The 19173-nt window shown below is 41.3% G+C and overlaps 2 protein-coding genes across 12 annotated transcripts in view; one reads left to right on the forward strand and one right to left on the reverse strand.

Moving 5' to 3' along the window:
• LOC126988733 (uncharacterized) overlaps positions 1 to 13583 on the reverse strand; it is a 45413-nt gene extending 31830 nt beyond the window's left edge. For 5 of the 9 annotated variants that reach the window (XR_007742507.1, XR_007742505.1, XR_007742506.1 and 2 more), the window contains exons 1-6: positions 12341 to 13121; positions 10948 to 11262; positions 9669 to 9758; positions 7949 to 8263; positions 4561 to 4800; positions 3663 to 3749 (exon numbers count right to left, since the gene is read on the reverse strand). Coding sequence is in view for 4 of the 9 variants with exons in the window: in XM_050847098.1 (XP_050703055.1) it covers positions 2947 to 2960; positions 3663 to 3749; positions 4561 to 4800; positions 7949 to 8263; positions 9669 to 9758; positions 10948 to 11262; positions 12341 to 12626 (1347 nt within the window). In the remaining 5 variants the exon portion in view is untranslated. Of the gene's footprint in view, positions 1 to 2791; positions 2961 to 3662; positions 3750 to 4560; positions 4801 to 7948; positions 8264 to 9668; positions 9759 to 10947; positions 11263 to 12340 lie in introns of those variants that run through there. The other 4 variants (XM_050847098.1, XM_050847096.1, XM_050847097.1 and 1 more) reach the window with 4 other exon arrangements.
• Positions 13584 to 16009: 2426 nt separating this feature from the next.
• The window catches only part of LOC126988738 (uncharacterized), a 28939-nt gene continuing 25775 nt past the window's right edge, over positions 16010 to 19173 (forward strand). The window contains exons 1-2 of one of the 3 annotated variants that reach the window (XM_050847109.1): positions 16010 to 16141; positions 16891 to 17177. In XM_050847109.1, coding sequence (XP_050703066.1) covers positions 17019 to 17177 — 159 coding nt within the window. In that variant the 5' untranslated portion in view covers positions 16010 to 16141; positions 16891 to 17018. Of the gene's footprint in view, positions 16142 to 16890; positions 17178 to 19173 lie in introns of those variants that run through there. The other 2 variants (XM_050847107.1, XM_050847108.1) reach the window with 2 other exon arrangements.

A 19173-nucleotide genomic window follows, 5' to 3' on the forward strand; every position in this document is an offset into this window, starting at 1 on the left:
GAAACATATACAACAGAGTTGCATTCTGCTCGCCCATACAACCCTTGCATGTCTGACCCTTTCAAGCACTACGAGTTTCATGCTCAACAAAATTATGTTTCAATGGGAAAAGTGGCAAGGCTCCAAGCAGGTTCTTCTGTGGGTTCCATGAACACTGTCACCACCTCCTTCATTTTTCTTACAATGATGATTACCTTACTAGCAAATTATCTTATCTATATTACTTTACTTTTTTATACTCTGTACCAGCACATTATACATATTGTGTCTATTACTCTCAAACCATGTGGCCAACTTGTCAACAGTAAATAACGTATTTCCTGCCATATAAGATGCACTTTTTCAAAAAAGAAGATTCGAAAAATCACTCTGTCTTACACCCCGATGGTGCGGTTTTGGTAGGTGTAGGGCCACAGTAGGGGTTATTGTTACTGGTACAAAACCAATACCCAAAACACCTCCATCTTACACAATAGTTCCCAGATGTCTCCAGAATGAAATATACTGTATTTTGTGCTGTATAACGTGCACTTTTTCACTCGGAAAAATGCCAAAAATTTAAGTTGCCCCTACGCGATATACGGTAAAGGTACAAATTTTGATTAATTTAAATAATGAATAGTGTGATGCAATAGAAAAGGAAAGTATGAATAAGCAGAAGAGAGGAGGAGGACATGTGAAGCAATAAAACCGCACAGGTCACCAGTAGAAGAAGACGTGTGATGTGGCGCTGCGTGAACACGAAACACAACACTGCTGCGCTCCAGTCACCTGTGCCGGGTATCTTAGTGGTGATGGTTAACCCGTACAGTGTTTAGTACGTATATATATGTACCTCTTAGGGGAGTGTTTAGTACGTATATATACACATGCTCTTTTGAGTAATTTTACGCCCATTATTTTTGTTTGTGTATATAACATTGTTCACTGACAGTAAAGAGGAATAATTTGACAAGTCTGAGCATTTTTAAAAAGATGTTAAGGGTGGCGCCAGGGGGGTATTTTTTTATGAATATTTTTTAAACTGACTAAATTAAATTTTCTCGCTCAACATGTTGGGGATGCAATGTACTACCAGGTAATGAAGCATAATTTTGTAGAATATAAAAAAAAACAGGGTCCCTTTAGGAGATTTAGATGCCCCATGCTATTACATCATAGCTTGCCAGAACACGTGGTATTTCTCAGGGATTGTATGCACGTAAAATTCACATTAGAAATAGTCTTTTTCCCTCTAAATTTTGTCATCCGTCATCCCTCTATCCACTCGTGACAGCTGGCGAATGTGAAATGCACGCTCTGCTGCTCAGTTCTCACCCAGACGTTGACCGGGGAGGACGTTGAAATTTTTCGCTGCGCTACAACCCAAAAATGTCTTTACAATGACGTACAAGCGCAAAGCAACCATGAGCTGATTTATGAACATGAAGAAGGCTTCTGGAACAAAATGGAGATCCAGGAAACATGCAAGAAAGTAACGCTAGAAGCAAGAGTCACGACCTTGTCTTCACACCAACCTCACCGCCGCCACCACCACCACCACCTTTGAGTGATAATACTTTTTATTATAAAGGGGGATCAGATGCCTTATCCTTCTCCAGTAAGTGAACAAGGTATAAACAATCATATGTGAAGATTTCATGACAATCAAATGAATACAAATGGCAAGACACATGAAATGGAAAAAAAAATTCTTTAGGAGCCAAAATCTCGAAAATTAGTTTTTTACACTTCAAAAATTTTCACAAAATCGACAAAACGTCTGACAGTCTTTTGTAAGGTATCAATATAAACTACAACTAAATGGCAATTTTTCTCATTTTGTACATTTTTAAAAATGTAAAAAGAAAACAGGAGGAAAAGTGGAGAAAATTATTAATGAAAAACAAATTCTTTTTTTTTTCGAAGCCAAAACAAAAAATAAAAAATTTACAAAATGAGAAATGTAGATATATACACAAAGTTTCTATGGTATTTTTTTCAAAGCAATTAACTAAAAACTAAAGTCTGTGAAACAAAAAGAAGATTTTATGCTTTGTTTGAGTCTCCCCTACACATTCACCAAATTTCACGAAATTCACAGAATATCATACATTTACACCAACGAATAACATACTAAAATTTCAAAGCCATAGGACATACTGTGTGCCCAGGAGGGACCCCCCTGGTGCCCTCCTTAAAGGGCTTCTCTGAACACGTGTAGGCTACCCATTCCAACATAAATCATTATACAAGAAGGGAAGTTACTTTCTTCTAGGTAATTACTCCTTGATTCTATAATCAGTAAGGCATGTGGAATTGTAAATTACGGTTCACAGTAATCGGAAATGAAAACTGATCGTCGGAAGCTTCACAGTATTATGTTAAACTGAAAATTACGGGTGTAGTGCACACGGCCTTGATGCGAGCGGTGTTGCCTGATGCGCATCCAACCACTTTGTTGTACTTACGATTCCTGTTTATTTTTAGTTTTTTGTGATGTAAAGAAGTACTCATACATTACTCACGCTTTAGGGTTGTGGGAAGTGTTTATAATGAAAAGAACAAAGGCTTTAAAAAAATTTAAGATAAATTTCCTTTTCCTGGTATGACATCGTTAGCTCTGAGACGGAGAAAAATAAGAGTATGAACACTCTAGGGTAGCTGCGCTTCCATTCCTCATATAAATAATATATATATCAAATGATTTGTATTTTTTTTTACATTTTAAGGGGCAAATAGAGTCCAGGTTGATGGGTGGTCTTCAGGACAGCATGTGGTAGTTTTTGAAAAAAAGTAAAAATGATAAACATAATAACATAAGACGACACTGTACAGGTTAAGGCTGCTATTACACGGGAACAATTTTGGAGGGGCAGGGTGCTGCCTGACGTGACTCTTCTTGGTGACCAAGGGGCGGACTTGGGCAGATTAGTCTGGAGCTATTTCTGCTGTGCAGCGCCCCGGTCAGCTGACATTTTCTATGTATTTGAAAGAACGGATATTCGTGGATGACTGAAGTGTTTATTGTAAACGTATTTTTGTTTCTCATTGTAAAAATAACCATATTAAAACATAATATGATTGACAGAAATTAATGAGCATCTATTTCTAACTGAAAATAGGTATATGGTCCCTGAAAGTCAAGATCAAGACCAAGATTGCCCATCAGACGATGCATCCCCGTGTGATTAGTTCCCTCAGTAGCTCGGTGAAAGTTACTGTCTGCACACTGCACAGTGAGTGAACCTACCAATCAACCCTCTTGTTTACCATTTCAAAATCACAGCTGCTTGGGGTAAGAGCAGTGTAACTCTTCAAAGCAACATACGGTATCATAGTCATAATTGTAAGTAAGGTGGCCAAATGTAACACTGCATACACATTAAGTTCAGGGAAAATGTAGTTTTTTTTTTTTTTCCTAAATATCTCTCGCCAAATTATAGGTGCATCTTATTTATTTATTTATTTATTTTATTTTTTTATATATATCTCCGCCTGAAGTGCCGGTAGTCTTTCTTCAGGGGTCTGGTGGTTGGTCCAAGCCCGTCATGGCGCAGGCAATTTTTATAGTGGCGCCAGTTATGCGTATAGTCATAATCGTATACTCCAGTCCATCTCATATGGCGGGAAATGTGGTGATATGTAATAGTCAGGAAACTAACTGCAATAAATAATCCTACCGTCAGTGACCTCCATGTCATCTTGGGTCTCCGGTGTGTCTTGCTCCCCAGGATGAGGGACAGCCTTGCAGGGGTCCAGAGCCACACCTGAGGCACATTTACATGGCAGATAAACTATACTCTCAACTCCAGATCAAAATAACATGACTCACGTGAATACCAGGTTAGCATTTGATACACTTAAGTAAGAAAAAATTCTCATAATTCTTCCCAAATTTTAATATTCAAAGGCTTTTCAAAAGAAAGAAAAAACAACAACTCTGCGTTGTTCCTGTGACGGGAAAAGGAAAATTATACTGAGTGGTCCAGGTCTGTACGGCACAAATGATTAAAAGAACCAGGAAAGAGAGGGGATGAACTCCAAGGTTTAGTCATCAACTTATCCTATGTTAACGTGGATGTGAGGGCACCAACACAGAATGGGTATATAGAAGCATAAATAATATAAAAAACAAAGATTTAATGGGGTGACCATGAATAAAGCTCCCAGACCTTTTAACCTGTCATTTCAGTGTGATTGAAGGGCCACTTTATGGAAAAGACATACAGGTATAGTTTCAGTATTGTTGTTTTACAAGCTAAATGTTATATTGTATAAATATCTTAAATTTTCACTCTCCACAGTAAGGAAACATCTACGTTACAGTAATTAAAACTGTTTATTACATTGAGTAATGTGTCAATACATGGTAGAAAGACTATTCCATGTGCCTTTTCTCTACTCTCAGCCCCTAACCGATGGGATGGTTCAGGTATTTTACACTTTAGCAAATATTTCCTAAAGGAGAGGGTTTGGGAAATACTTATGGCTGGATTATTTGATGAGTGACAACACATCCTCACCGTGCTGGAGCTTAACATTTTACTGCCAAGGGAAGGTAACTTTTACTCTGCTTACCATTTTCAGCAGTGTCTTGAGGAGCTGACTCAGAGGTGTTTCCTGGAAGACTGATGTCGGGTGTTGCATCCTTCTTCAACCTTTTGACCTTTCTAGGAATGTGACGTCTCTTTGATTTGTATTCCAGTTTTGTGACGATCTGTTTCTCACACAAAGTTGCATTGTCAGTATCAAGATTATCCCTCGTGCCACAACTTTGGACCTTTTTATCATGGATGTCTTTTTCTTGAGGAGCATTGCCTGAAAAGAACAAACAAGAATGATAACAACACACCAGTGATGAAGATTCATGTATGTAGTAAGTCTGGAAACTACAGCAATGGGGAGGAATGGGCGGAAAGGTTATCGAGTGGATGAAGGATTACTTAACGGGAAGAGAAATGAGGATGGTGATTAGAGGAGAGAAATCAAATTGGAGGAGAGTAGAGAGTGGAGTTCCTCAAGGCTCAGTTCTGGCACCAATAATGTTCATAATATATATAAATGATATGCTGAAGGGTAAAAAAGTTATATGAGCCTTTTTGCAGATGATGCAAAGTTAATAAGAAAAGTGAAGACGAAGGAAGACTGTGAAGAACTGCAAAAATACCTGGATAGAGTGTATAGATGGAGCCAGTTATGATTAATGGAATTTAATGCAAACAAATGCCATGTTATGGAAATGGGGAAAAGTAAAAAAAGACTGAGGAAAACATACAGGAGGGGAGAAGAAAACTTAAAGGTGGTAGATGAAGAAAAAATTTGGAAGTAACGATGCAAGACACACTAAAAAGCACATAAACAAGCTGCTTGGAGAAACCCACAGGATGATGCAAAATATAAGGGTAGCATTTCATTTATGGACAAAGAAACGATGAAGAAAATAATAACAACATTGATAAGACCAAAACTTGAATATGCTGCAGTTGTGTGGTCGCCTCACAAAATGAAGGATATCAGGAAGTTGGAAAGGATACAAAGAATTGCAACTAAAATGGTCCCGGAACTCTCGAATATGACGTATGAAGACAGACTAAAGGAGACGGACTTGACTGCACTGGAACAAAGAAGGGAAAGAGGAAATCTGATCACACTGTATAAGTTGGTAAATAAGTTTGATGAGGTGGATAGAGATGATCTCCTCTTAACTGCGAGAACGCAGGGGCTGAGAGGACATAGGAAGAAACTTAATCATGGAACCTGTTTGAGTGGCTCGAAAAAGTATAATTTTCCACATAGAAGTATTAATACATGGAACAGCTTGCGGGAAGAGGTGGTGGAGGCGAGCAGTGTCCATCAAATGAAAGAAAGGCCGGATGAATGTAGATATGGAGACGGGACTATTAGAGCTTAGCTCAGGCCCCGTAGACTACAAATAGGCAAATACACAAACACACGAAAGACAAGCTTGTGTCAAACAGAGTAGTCAGGTCATACTTGAACGATGGCCTTTCAAATGCCCATAATTCATCTTATTTCAGGTACATTTAAAGACATCCAGCCCTGTAAGTACAAATAAAGGGTATTTTAATAATTTACGGCATGTAAGTAACGATTGATATTTGAAATAACATGAAATAATAAATAGTAACTATTGAATATGATGCAACTAGGCTATTTTGAATATTACCCAGTATGGCTACATGCAATATATCATCAAAATTCTCTATGTATAGGCACTTTCAGAGCCAGATGGCTTTTTATGTACCAGCAATGAGATTAGTTATGAGGCATTTGATGCTAACCGTTAATTAGCGAAACTAGCGTTTTTGTTAGCTGATAAGAGTTTTCGCTAACTCTGGAAACAGTTAGTGAACAAATTACCTTCTACTAAATGTAGTTCCTCCTCCGCTAACTTTAGGTCCACTAAAAATCATGCAGGTTTGTTCTGGTCCGTTGTGGGCAGACACAGCACCAGGTGAGCCACGTGGCACAATAATTCCAGGGCTTCCACTTTTGGGTACATCACGCCTTAAAGTGGGTAACTGGACAATTATTGGGGAGTTTTTTTGGTATTTTTAGGGTAACGCATCTTCCATTTCCAACTCTGAACTTGGGATTTAATAACAAGAATTTGATATTTTCCACCTGACAACAAATAAAATAAAAATAAGTGTCAGCTTTGGAAAAAGTAAAAAAAATGCATAAATTTGTGGGAAATCTTTGGTAAAATATACCAATTTAGGATAAACTGGAGGCTTCTGGGATGCTCTATGTCTAAGCTGCAACATATTGAAATTTCAGGTCACCCCCCCCTTTTTTTTTTACATCTTCGCCTATGGCGCCTGTAGGCTTGTTTTGGAGGGGCCTGATGGTATGGCCCAACCCGTTGTGGCACAGGTAAGTGTTTATAGTGGCGCCATCTTGCATTGGCTCATGCTGTCCCCCAGAGCTCATCTTTAATCCTAGAATCTAGAGACCGGGTTGATGGGTGGTCTTCTGGACAGCATGTGGGTAGTCTTAGGCCACTCGACAGTGGCTGAAAAATCCCAGCTTGGTGTCACCGGGCGGGGATCGAACTCGCGTCGTCCTGAATGCGGCACCATCACGCTATCCACTCAGCCACCGCCTCCCCAAAGGGTTTTAGAGCCAAAATACTAAACCGAAGCTAAATCCATATATAAAAAATTAGTGGTTAGCGTTAACTTCCATTAATTTCTTTATCAGTTTAGTGGTTTAGTGTAAGTTAAGCTAACCTTTTCGTTAGTGGATTACTAGTTAGTGAAGCTAACTTTTCGGTTAGCGGTGCCCACCACTGAGCAGTAGGTACTTGCAGCTTGAGTTCCAAGTGCGATATCATGATCATATGGTGCTGGAAAATTACAGACTTCTGCCATGACCAGGGCGGGTAGTTCTTGTGAAGGGACAGGGAGTCAGAAATATAGATGGATTTAGTCAGTACATTTGATGCCAGGATGGACCGGACGTGAGTAAAAAAAAAAAAAAAAAAAAAAACGGGACAAGTCGATTAAAAACTACCGCGCCAGACAAAGTTCGCAAATCGGGGCACTAGATGCAGCGCGGGCGGACATACACGTCTAGTACTGGACTGTGTACAAGTCTCTGTCACACCACGCAGTGTGTGCTTTACGCTTGTTGTCGTGGATACCTCTTCTTCACATCAATATACAGCCTCCTCCACTCACGTTTGTCAATCCTGAGTGGAGGAGGCCAAGGGGAAGCCCACAGTTTGTGGCTTGAGCAAGTTGATAGATCCTACAAGAAGATACTTAGGATGAGAAGGGGCCTGAGATTTGCCTGGAGGGATCCCTGGGTTTGGTGTCATAGGGTGGGTGAAGCGACACGCCCCCCGGAGTATGCCCCCAATGACTGAATGATTAATAACAGCCACACAGCACTGGACCTTAATATTTTACAGCCAATGGAAGGAAACTTTTACTATACTTACCATTTTCAGCAGTGTCTTCAAGAGCTGGTTCATCAATGTTTTTTGGAAGATTCATGTCCGGTACGCCATCCTTCTTTAACTTTCTGACCTTCGTAAGAATGCTGTCGTCTTCTGTTGTGTACACCAATTTACTGAAGAGCTGTTTCCTGCTGAAGTGTTTCCAACACACTGTTGCACTGTCTGGATCAATATCATCCCTTATGCCACACCTATGGATCCATATTTCACGGACATTTTTTTTTTTAGGGATACTGTAATGCTTCTTATTTGGTATACCTCCCTGGTTACAGCCAGACACAGCGCATACCTTTATGTCTGAAAAGAACAAACATGAATGACAACAACACGTAAGTCTATGTAGTAAGCCTACAACAACATTACCACACACTGAAACAAAGGATAAGATACAAAAATTAAAATTACAGTAAAAGTTCAACTATCTGCATCTGTATTAACGGTAACTTGACATTGGGGACTCAAATCCATAAACCTACTACCATTTCTTCATAAGGCACAATTCTGCAGTCTGCTTTGACTTCCATTCTGTGGAACACCACCTCTCCTCTAAACCTCACCTTCTCTTCCCAACCAAAACACAGGTTTTTGAGGCTACTGACAGTAATCTCTCCTCTGTTCCCTCCTCCTATCTCTATCCTAAATTTTAATACAAAGTTGGATGTTGTGTCAATGTATGCACTATGCAACAACATCACTTGCTCCCGTGCCCATGACCTTGACTTCAGAATTTTCCATCTACCTAAAATTCAATTGTCAATCCATTACTAAGTAGGTATTTGCTGTTTATCTGTCACCTAACTCTACCAACTATATAAAATTCTTTGACTTTAAATTCCAAGGTAGACCACATCTTGATGCACTCTCCCTTTGCTGAAATTCCCATCTTGTGAGATGTCAAAGTTCACCACCAGCTTAGGGTTTTATCTTTCACTGGCCAGCCTGGTAAACAAGACTACAACTTTGTTCTTCTGAATGATCTAAAGCAGTTGGTTCAGCACCCTACACATATCCCTGATTGCCTTGGTTCCAAGCAGGTTCTTTGGTGGGTTCCATAAACGCTGGTTTGTCACCACCTCCTTCATTTTTCTTACAAGGATGATTACCTTACTAAAGTATCTTATCTACCTATATTACTTTACTTCTTTATACTCTGTAGCAGCACATTATACATATTGTGTCTATTACTTTCATACAATGGGGTCAACTTGTCGACAGTAAATATGTAATAGTCAAGAAACTTTTTTTTTTTTTACAGCAAGGGAGGCAGCTGAAGGACAAAAAACAAACACAACAACCAAAAAGCAAGCTAGACACTCCTCCGATAAAAGAAAAGAGAATGAGTGGCCAGAAGAGAGGCTATTTTGCAGAAGAAGAGATGTCTTGATATTCTCTTCCTGAAAGAGTTCAAGTTGTGGGCAGGAAAAAGTATAGACAAAGGAATGCTGTTATAGAGTTCACCAGTGGAAGGGATAAAGGAATGAAGATGCTGGTTAACTCTTGCATACAGGATTTGGATAGAATAGGGATGAGCAGAAGCAGAAAATCATTTTGTAGCTGGGCCACAGGAGGGGAGGAGGCATGAAGTTAGCAAATTCAGAAGAGCAGTCAGCATGAAAATATTGATAGAAGATAGAAAGAGAGGTAACACTGCATCAGAATTTAAGAGGAAGAAGATTGCTAATGGAATACTAACTAATCCTACCTCTAGGGGTCTCCAGGGTAGGCTCTAGGGTCTCCGATGCATCATGCGCCCAAGGAACAGCAACAGTCCTGAATGGGTTCAGACCCACATCTGAAAAGAAGACAAATTAAGTTTTCAACTCCAGCAGATCAAAATAACATGAATCATGTGAATCAACATTTGATGGAATTAAGGAAAATAAAGTCTCACAAAACTGTTCCTAAAACTTAATATTCAAAGCCATTTTTAAAGAAATAAAAAAACAATAACTCCAACATTTCATGGCGTATGGAATTTTTCTTAAAAATTAAAATAGTGAAGCATCTGGAAAACAAATGACCCTCCACAGCCCATGTAACATTACCTTAGGATGTAGCCTCTGGAACATTTTGAGTCAAATGATTGCAAATGACATCATGACCTAGGATATTCTTGTTCAGTGACAAACAGGGTGATAGTAACCCAAAATAGTCTGAAAAGCTTCAAATCATAATCCCCAATACTTTTTTTAACTATTTTTTTCTGATTGTCGGCCCAAAGGGGTTAGCGTCCCCTTAAGCCTGGTCCACACTAAGGCTCACCACCCGTGCTCTCACCCAGCGTATAGTGTTGCTGCAACACTGGCGTGCCCACACTAGTGGTCACAAAATTCAAACTGCAGTGAGTGACCATGTGGCAGAGGGCTCCTAAAAAGAGTTAGAGGAGTGGCTGAAAGATAGGTCAATTTCGGGAGGAGAGGAGTCCTGATACCCTCCTCTTGAAAGAGTTCAAGTCGTAGGCAGGAGGAAATACAGATGAAGGAAGATTGTTCCAGAGTTTACCAGAGTGAAGGATGAAAAAGTGAAGATGCTGGTTAACTTTTGCATAAGGGATTTGGACAGTAAAGGGATGAGCTTGAGTAGAAAGTCGTGTGTGGCGAGGCCGCGGGAGGGGGGGAGGCATGCAGTTAGCAAGTTCAAAAGAGCAGTCAGCCTGAAAATATTGATAGAAGATAGAAAGAGGCAACATGGCGGCAAAATTTAAGAGGTAGAAGACTATCAGTAAGAGGAGGAGAGCTGAGGAGACGAAGAGCCTTAGACTCCACTCTGCCTAGGAGAGCTGTGTGAATGGAGCCCCCCCACACGTGAGATGCATACTCCATATGAGGGCGGACAAGACCCCTGTAAATGGATAGCAGCTGTGCAGGGGAGAAGAACTGGCGGAGACGGTGCAGAACATATTTGGTCAATGGTAACACAGCCACACCGTGCTGGAGCTTTATACTTTACTGCCAAGGGAACGTAACTTTTACTTTGCTTACCATTTTTAGCAGCATCTTGAGGAGCAGACTCAGAAGTGTTTCCTGGAAGATTGATGTCAGGTATTGCATCCTTCTTCAACCTTCTGACCTTTTTAGTGATGTCGCTGTTTTTTGATTCGTATCCCAGTTTTGTGACGATCTGTTTCCTGCTGAAGTGTTTCTCACACACTGTTGCACTGTCAAGATCAATTTTATCCCTTGTGCCACAACTTCGAATCCATTTTTTACGGATGTCTTTTTCTTGAGGGAAACGGAAATGCTTCATGTTTGGTCTACTGCCCTGGATACAGCCATCTACAGCACACATCTTTATGCCTGGAAAGAACAAACATGAATGAAACAGCACATCAGTCATGAAGCTTCATGACAAAACGTCCCACATACTGAAAACAAAGATAACAGACAAAACAATTTTCAGTAATTTGAACTACAGCAAAAGTTCGGTATTATTTTAGTGTTTGTCCATACTCATCCCTCACAACCAAAATTGGCTAGGGGACCTTTGAGACTGCGGGGAATGCGGTGGTAAACATGAAATGCGTTGCAAATACATAGTTTTTGAGTTATGGGGAGTTGAAAAATACCCTAGATGTAGGGAAATTCCTTACATTTACCTAGATGTGGGTAAATTCCATACATTCTGGGATTTTCTAACCACAACAGGAAACCATGCAATTTCACTCAAATCTCCATACCAGAGGGGGGTCGAGGGGGGCAAAACCACCCCCATTACAATATTAAGGTACTAATGAAGCATATAAAAAGTAAGTAATTTCTGTCAGAAGAATCTCGCAACCGTCATATACGACTACGTATTCACTTACTGGTATCATGTACGAATGTGTGAAGCAGGTTCGAACGCAGGTTACTTGTGTTCGAAAATTTTCCATTCAAATTCAGGGGTCAAATTCACAAAGCATTAGTGCGTACTTTTGGGCCTCGACAACAAAATTGCGATTCACAAAGATCCATGGTAAATAACTACGAGCTATATGTCCAAACCCCTTATGCAAGAGTTTAACAGCATCTTCCTTCTTTCATCCCTTACGCTGTTAAACTCTGGAACAACCTTCCTTCGTCTATATTTCCTCCTTCCTATGACTTGAACTCTTTCAAAAGGAGTGTATCAAGACACCTCTTCACCCGAAATTGACCTCTCTTTTGGCCACTTTTCACTTTTGTCTGTGTGGGAACAGCGATAAGTGGGCTTCTTTTTTTTTACACCTTTTTTTGTTGCCCTTAGCTGTAAAAAAAATAAAAATTAGTTGGTGTTCAGAGAGAGGGAGAGAGAAATGGGTGTAATTGTGGATAATACTGAAACTATCTCCACGTGATTAAGTTAGCACGAAAAAAAATAATGGTCACACACACACACACACACACACATACTTACTTGGCTTTTCCGGGAGGTTCAGAGTTGGCACGGCTGTGGGACGCAATCTCGTCAGTCCTTTGAACTCTCGGCCTTGGAGTTCAGGGTCGAAATCCGTCTGGGTGAAATGATCGGAGCATATCTGGGCGAGGTAAATGTTGACCTCATCCGTTCGACACGCGGCCACCCACTTTTCCAGCAAGGCCTCGTCCTTTACCGGGAAGCGATGCAGCCTAAATTTTGGCTTCCTGGGATATCTGCTGTCGTTAGAGCAACCGTAGACGGCGCAGTTTGATGAGGTGAGCATGCTGGCGTAAGTCTAGTGCTTGATATTAATCCTCAACTATTTGGGTGTTATTCCAGAAATTTGGTTAGGTTATTGTTTAGTCATGTGATGAAGTGTGCATGTTTCCTTCCTCCTCTTCTTCTTCTGTGGGCCTCTGACGCTTTGTATTTCTTATCGTGTCTTTACAGCGTGGGTTCCTAGAGACGTTCCTTCCTCCTTTTCCTTGGTTCAACACTGGGCTGTTTTCGTACACTGATCTTAAGCTTGATCTTGATGTCACAGGGGGCTGGAGATTTCTTTCAAGGCAGACCTTTGTAACGGTAGCGAAGAGAAAAGAAAATATACGGAACAGACGGTGTTCTACTCGAGGCAAGGTATCACTGCCTACATCTTGCACGCCATATACTCCCCAGGAACTCCTTCAGTGCTTCAATCACTCGTCCATTTGTCAATCCACTCAGACCCAGCATGAGCGTCATCTTCTGCTTGATCTTGATGTCATAAAGGACTTCAAGCCTTTATAACGGCAGCTCCTGTATAAAAAATGATTGATTGATTGATAGTTTATTGCTGCAGGTAAACAACAAGGGAGAAAAAGCATACAGAACAGACAGTATCCTACGTACATGGGACAAAATACTATTTCCTACATCTTGTACGCCACATTCTTTCCAGGGGCTCTTTCACTGTTTCAATCACTCGTTCATTCGTGACTCCACCCAGCCCCAGCACCACCCACTCTTCAAATCCTCACAACAAACACATCCATGATTCACTTCACATCCCATTTCAGTCCAAAACACTTGAGTTGAGCTGAGTTGTTGATGGTCGGGAGTTTCGTCTTTGTAACGAGATTAATATTGTCCACACATCCCAATTAACGGGGTTATTAAAATGTCTAAAACAAATAGCTGATATCAGGAAGTCTCTCTCTCTCTCTCTGACATAAACTGACAGAAATGTAATCATCAGTGGAGTCCAACGTAGAGAGAGCGTGGAAAACTCTATAAAAGAAATACGAAAAATATCCCTAATAGAAGAAACACATGATAGATGACAGCTGATATGCAATACGAATGTTGCTTCAGTCCTATTCACACCTTGACGAATGATTGATTGATTGATAGTTTATTGTTGCAGGTAAACAACAAGGGAGAAGGGAGGAGCCCGCATGGAAATTTACTTGTACATTAATAATTCTCGTATGACTTTTATTCACTCCATTCATTCGCATATTCTTGGCCCTTTATTTACGACTACTGTTATAGTTATTACGACTGTTTTTAGCGCACACGTATTGCATCTGTATTATGCTTGTATACGGTGCCAACTCTGGATCTTGGGGCGGTATTCTCAGACGCTCCCGCCTCTAACATCAGCTATTTCAAAAGGCCAAAAAGGACATCAATTGCGTTCTCATGAGTGTTTTCTTAGGTTCTTGGTACGGAGGAAGGGTCAAACTACAACTAGGGTTATTAAACTATCCCTGGAAATGCCCCCAAATCCTACGAAAGCCGTGTCAAATATGTGAGCTTGGGCGCCGAAATGTTTAAGAATATGGCCCCTGCTGGAGTATAATGCGCAGGGCACCTATCATATGCAGCTAGGTGCATAATACGCATATTTGTGTTGGCTGTTGGGGGGACGGGGGAGCCGAGTGTGCAGGGGAGGGAAGTGAATCAAGTGTAATTGTTAGTGTTGGTGTGTTGTGGTGACAAGGGAGTGTGTATTTGTTTTCTGAATGAGTCTATTGTACCGCAGTCTAAAATCTGTTGAGGAAGGCTGTTCCAGTTACTGCGTCAGTGTTAGTGTGATATGTTTGGTATTTATGGATGTGTGTGTTACGAGAACGTTGACTTTGCGTTGTGTATGTATGTGGGTCAATGTCAATGTGAGTGTTTGTGATCTTGTGCATATGTGTAAGTCTGTGTGCTTGTCTGCATATGTGAAGAGGTTCCATGTTTATCTGTTGCTTGATCCGTGTTGTGATGCCAGGCGTTCGAGTGTAATTGTTTGTAATGAATCTAGCCGCCTTGGTGTTGATTTGTTCTAACATATCAATGTTTCTGTGGAGCAGTATTCCAGTGTTGGTCTCACAAGTGTGTCATAAGCTATGTGTTTAATGTCAAGTGTGCAGTTATGTTAATTCCTCCTCAGGAACCCCAGTGTTCGGTTGGCTGTGGCACTGACGTGGTCTATGTGAGTGTTGAATTTCAGGTTAGATGAGAGATGGATACCAAGGTACTTGTGTGTGTGCACTGATTCAAGGTCTGAATTATGGAGAGTATAAGTGTGATGGATGGGGGTTATGAGCTCTGGTGAATCTTAATAGTTTATATTTTTATGGTCGGAAATGCATCTACCAGGTGCGCTCCCACCACTGGAGGGCGTTCAAGTCTTTTTGTAGCGGTCTGCAGTCGTCAGTAGTCTTTACTGCTCAAAACAGCAAACTATCGTCGGCAAATAGTCTAGTGGAAGAGTTAGGCGTTGACAGTGGAAGATCGTTAATGTACAGGAGGAAAAGAAGGGGCCTAGAACGGTGCCTTGTGGGACACCTGAAGAAACAGGGACAGTGTCAGATGAAGATCCGTCAAGAAGAACACGTTGAGTCTGGTTAGTAAGAAATGCAGTGATCCAGTGAAGAATAGGTCCTGGAATACCTAGTATTTCAATTTTAATATCAGTGTTTTGTGCGGAACTTTTTCGAAGGCTTTTGCAAAGGCTAAAACAATAGTGCCAACTTGTTTACTGTCACGTCGGTCAAGTAGCCTCGTAATGTCGTGAAATGTAGTAATGAGTTGCGATTCACATGAGCGTTTGGGTCGAAAGCCGTGTTGTGAGTCAGTAAGGATGTTGTTTGCGTCAAGGTGATTCATTATGTGTTTGTGTATTATGTGTTCGAAGATTTTACATGGAATCGATGTTAAGATGGGGCGATAATTGGCTGGGTCAGTCCGGCCACTTGTCTTAAACAATGGATTAATGTTTGCCAAAAGCCAGTCAGAGGGTAATGAGGTGGATGACAGGGATTGGCTGAATATGGCCTGAGGGATGGGGGCAAAGGATTTAAGGATGAATGCGGGAATGTTGTCGGGGCCAGTGGATTTAGGTGTGGATTTAGGTGTGCCATCTTTGTCCTTTCCCACGAGTATAAGGCTCTGAGAGAGAGAGAGAGAGAGAGAGAGAGAGAGAGAGAGAGTATACAATTACTGTGTCACATGAATGGACAAATGGACAAGTCTGTTATCGTAAATAATCATAATAAAGAAAGAAAAAGAAATAGACTCTTTAAGTGTTCAAAGGTGACATGCAGATGTGTGTGTGTGTGTGTGTGTGTGTGTGTGTGTGTAATAGAATCCTAAAATGGCATCTTATTAAGGCCTATCCGGTGCTCCGTGGTCCACCCTTCAGTGTCCTCCAGCAGTATTTGCGCCGCGGGCAGGGACCAACGCTCTGACGCCTTGCCCTTGTCCGCGGTACACCCCGCGCCCCGAGACACACCACAAGTTACGCCTTTGTAATATGGAGGCTGCAAGGTATATGCGTTTGTAACAATGAAGGTTTACACACACACACACACACACACACGCTCAGGCTGAGATTTTTCCGCTGTCAAGGAGTGGTTTCTGGGAGTCCACCTCTTGAGCAAGGGGAATGGGGTGTGTGCTGTGTGATTGTCCCGGCAGTACCCAGAGATCGACTATAATGAGCTTGCTCTAATCGGGAAGGTACTTGCTGGCGATGACGAGTCCAGTTCGTGATCAGGCCGTGGTGAATTACACACACACACACACACACACACGCACACACACCGAATGTCTGACTCATTCTGCTTGCAAACCTTCCTCGAGGGGCCACTTGAGAACTGCTGTCGCCGCTGCTCCTGAGAATGAAGAACATCTTTCCACTTATTTATAGGATCGCTGGCTGGCGGCTACACTTAATCTCTCTCTCTCTCTCTCTCTCTCTCTCTCTCTCTCTCTCTCTCTCTCTCTCTCTCTCTCTCTCTCTCTTCGTCGTCAATTACTAGTAGCTCTCCACAAAGTACTGGCTGGCAGCGGGCTGGCGAGTGTCTGCTCCTGCTACTCTCCCAGTATTAGAGACCCAAACAGAGCCATGACCCACATCTGAGTGCAAAAGAAGCAAATGAAAATTTTCCCACAGCCTTCTCTGATTACCCTCCACCCCTCCCGCCCTTACCTCCCTCCCGGCCCTTCTCCCGCCCGCTCACACACGCACATGCAAGCACTCAGCATTCTGGGGCCTGACTCCCTCGCTCTCTCAGATCCCAGTTTGTTTGACGTTTGGCCTTCTGACAAGTACACATGCTGCCCCAGGCACTTGTAAGCAGTTCAGGGCGTTACAGTGTGATGCTGGTGGTGAGCCGACACTCGTGGCGCGGCGTGAGGCACAATGAGAAATGTGGAAGTGTGGACCATTCCTTTCAAGCAACAAACAACAATCAGACTTGGACCAGCCACGCAGCAGTGTGGGCGGCGAGGCAGCCGAGAGAGCATGGCCGCCGGTAGCGAGATCACCACCCACCCCTCGCCGCCTGTAGAGAATCACAAGGTAAGTGTCTCGACCCCTCGGCCACCTGACTTGAGACTAGAGTCGTGAGAGTTGTCTGAGGCAGTGATGTAACTTCTCCCAGTGCGATTTGTGGTTCTATTCTCAAACGTCTTGGCGTGTACATATTTTAGGGTGACCAGACGTCCCCGACAGTCCCCGTTTTCAGTGACCTGTCCCCGGCTTCTGCTGTCCCCGGAAATGTCCCCGGTTTTCACTGTGACCGAAAGATCCGAAATTCGAATAAAGGAAAAAATGAAAAAAAAAAAAAAAAAAAAAAAACGAAAATGTTGACCAAACAATACGTATAGTTGCGCACCGTACTACTCGCACTGTACAGTGCACAGTGTATATAACTAAGGAAATGATAAACAGCTTTGCACGGCATAATTTGCGGGACTGCCTTCCAAGAACATACAAATTTTTATTCAATTCCTTTACAATTTAGGATAAATAGGGTGACAGAAACTTTTGAATGCTGCTTTATGAATAGTAAGGGCAGTGTCCCCGTTTAAGTTTTTCAATGACAAAAACACTTCATGTTTTGGAGGTTTTTACGCCTCTGAACCGAAAATGTCCCCGGATTTTGTCTCAGAAATCTGGTCACCTTAACATATTTGATAAGGCTTTCATAGGGGTTTGGGGCATTTCCAGGAGCAGTTTTATGACCCTGGTGGTAGTGTGACCCTTCTTCCGTACCATGAACCTAAGAAGCCACTCATTAGAACCCGAGTGATCTCCTTATCGGCCTTTGGAAATAGGTGATGTAGGAGACGCAATCATCTGAGAATACTGACCATAGTACTACCACCAACGCCTACTTAGTGACTGGACGTGTTAAGTGCACTATACATCATCGTTTAAAAAATAAAATACCATCCAGCAGAGAAGTTACCGGAAATATAAAGTAAAAAACTGAAAATTAGTTGGTGGTCGGAGAGAGAGAGAGGGAGAAATAAATGGGTGTAATTGTGGATAATACTGAAACTATCTCCACGTGATTGAGTTATCCCGAAAAAAATAATGGTCAGTGAAGATGACAGTATAATGATCAGCACCTTTACTTTTACTCTGGATATTAAGTTTTTTTGTATTAATAGTGTGAGGAAACTTTGGAACTGTGAGCATTTACAGAGTCAGTGCTTGAATAGGAAGAACAACCAAGCGAAAAGCAACTATGTATTTTTTTTTTTTATAGTGAGGCGGGACAGTATAATTAAGTGAGTAACGTGAGACAAATGCCGGGACACCAGATGAGAGGAACGTTCATTGAGACCAAGCACTCTATGTTGTCAACGTTTCCTACTTCCTCATATAAATACCTGTAACGAAGAAACTCCTCAGTGTTCAAATTCGACCGGCAAAAAAAATAATCCAATAATATAAGATAGAAATAAGATACAACTAGAAATATAAATACCTGTAACGAAGAAACTCCTCAGTGTTCAAATTCGACCGGGAAAAAAAAATCCAATAAGATAGAAATAAGATACAACTAGAGATAAAAAAAATATATATGAGTAGAATCAACTAAAAAAATATTAAAAAAGCAGAATTACAATGAAGAGAATTAAAAGATGGAATTAAATAAAACGCGTGTACAGTGTTCTTGCTGTGGACGCCTAAGGATGAATGGTATACGCAGGATTAACATAAGCCTAGGTGTGATACGTAACTCTTAGCCTAACCACCCCCTCAAACATTGCAAAGATACATTAGGCTACTTCTAAAATACTGGGACACGCCCGATCTATAAACAACAACATGCGATACATTATACATATCTTACAGCAAAGGAAACAGCTCAAGGGCAAAAACAAAAGCAGATAAAAGTCCGTTAAGCACTGCTCCTATGAAATAAAATAGAACTTGATTGGTCAACATGAGAGGCGCCATTAAACAAAGTCATATCGATTCTTATCAGTTTTGCTTCAGGTACTTGAGGATGACTTATTGAGAAAGGTCAAAATAATGGTAAAGTAACTGGTAAAAGATAGGT

The sequence above is a fragment of the Eriocheir sinensis genome, chromosome 70 (assembly GCF_024679095.1).
Source record: "Eriocheir sinensis breed Jianghai 21 chromosome 70, ASM2467909v1, whole genome shotgun sequence".
Taxonomy (NCBI): Eukaryota; Metazoa; Arthropoda; class Malacostraca; order Decapoda; family Varunidae; genus Eriocheir; species Eriocheir sinensis.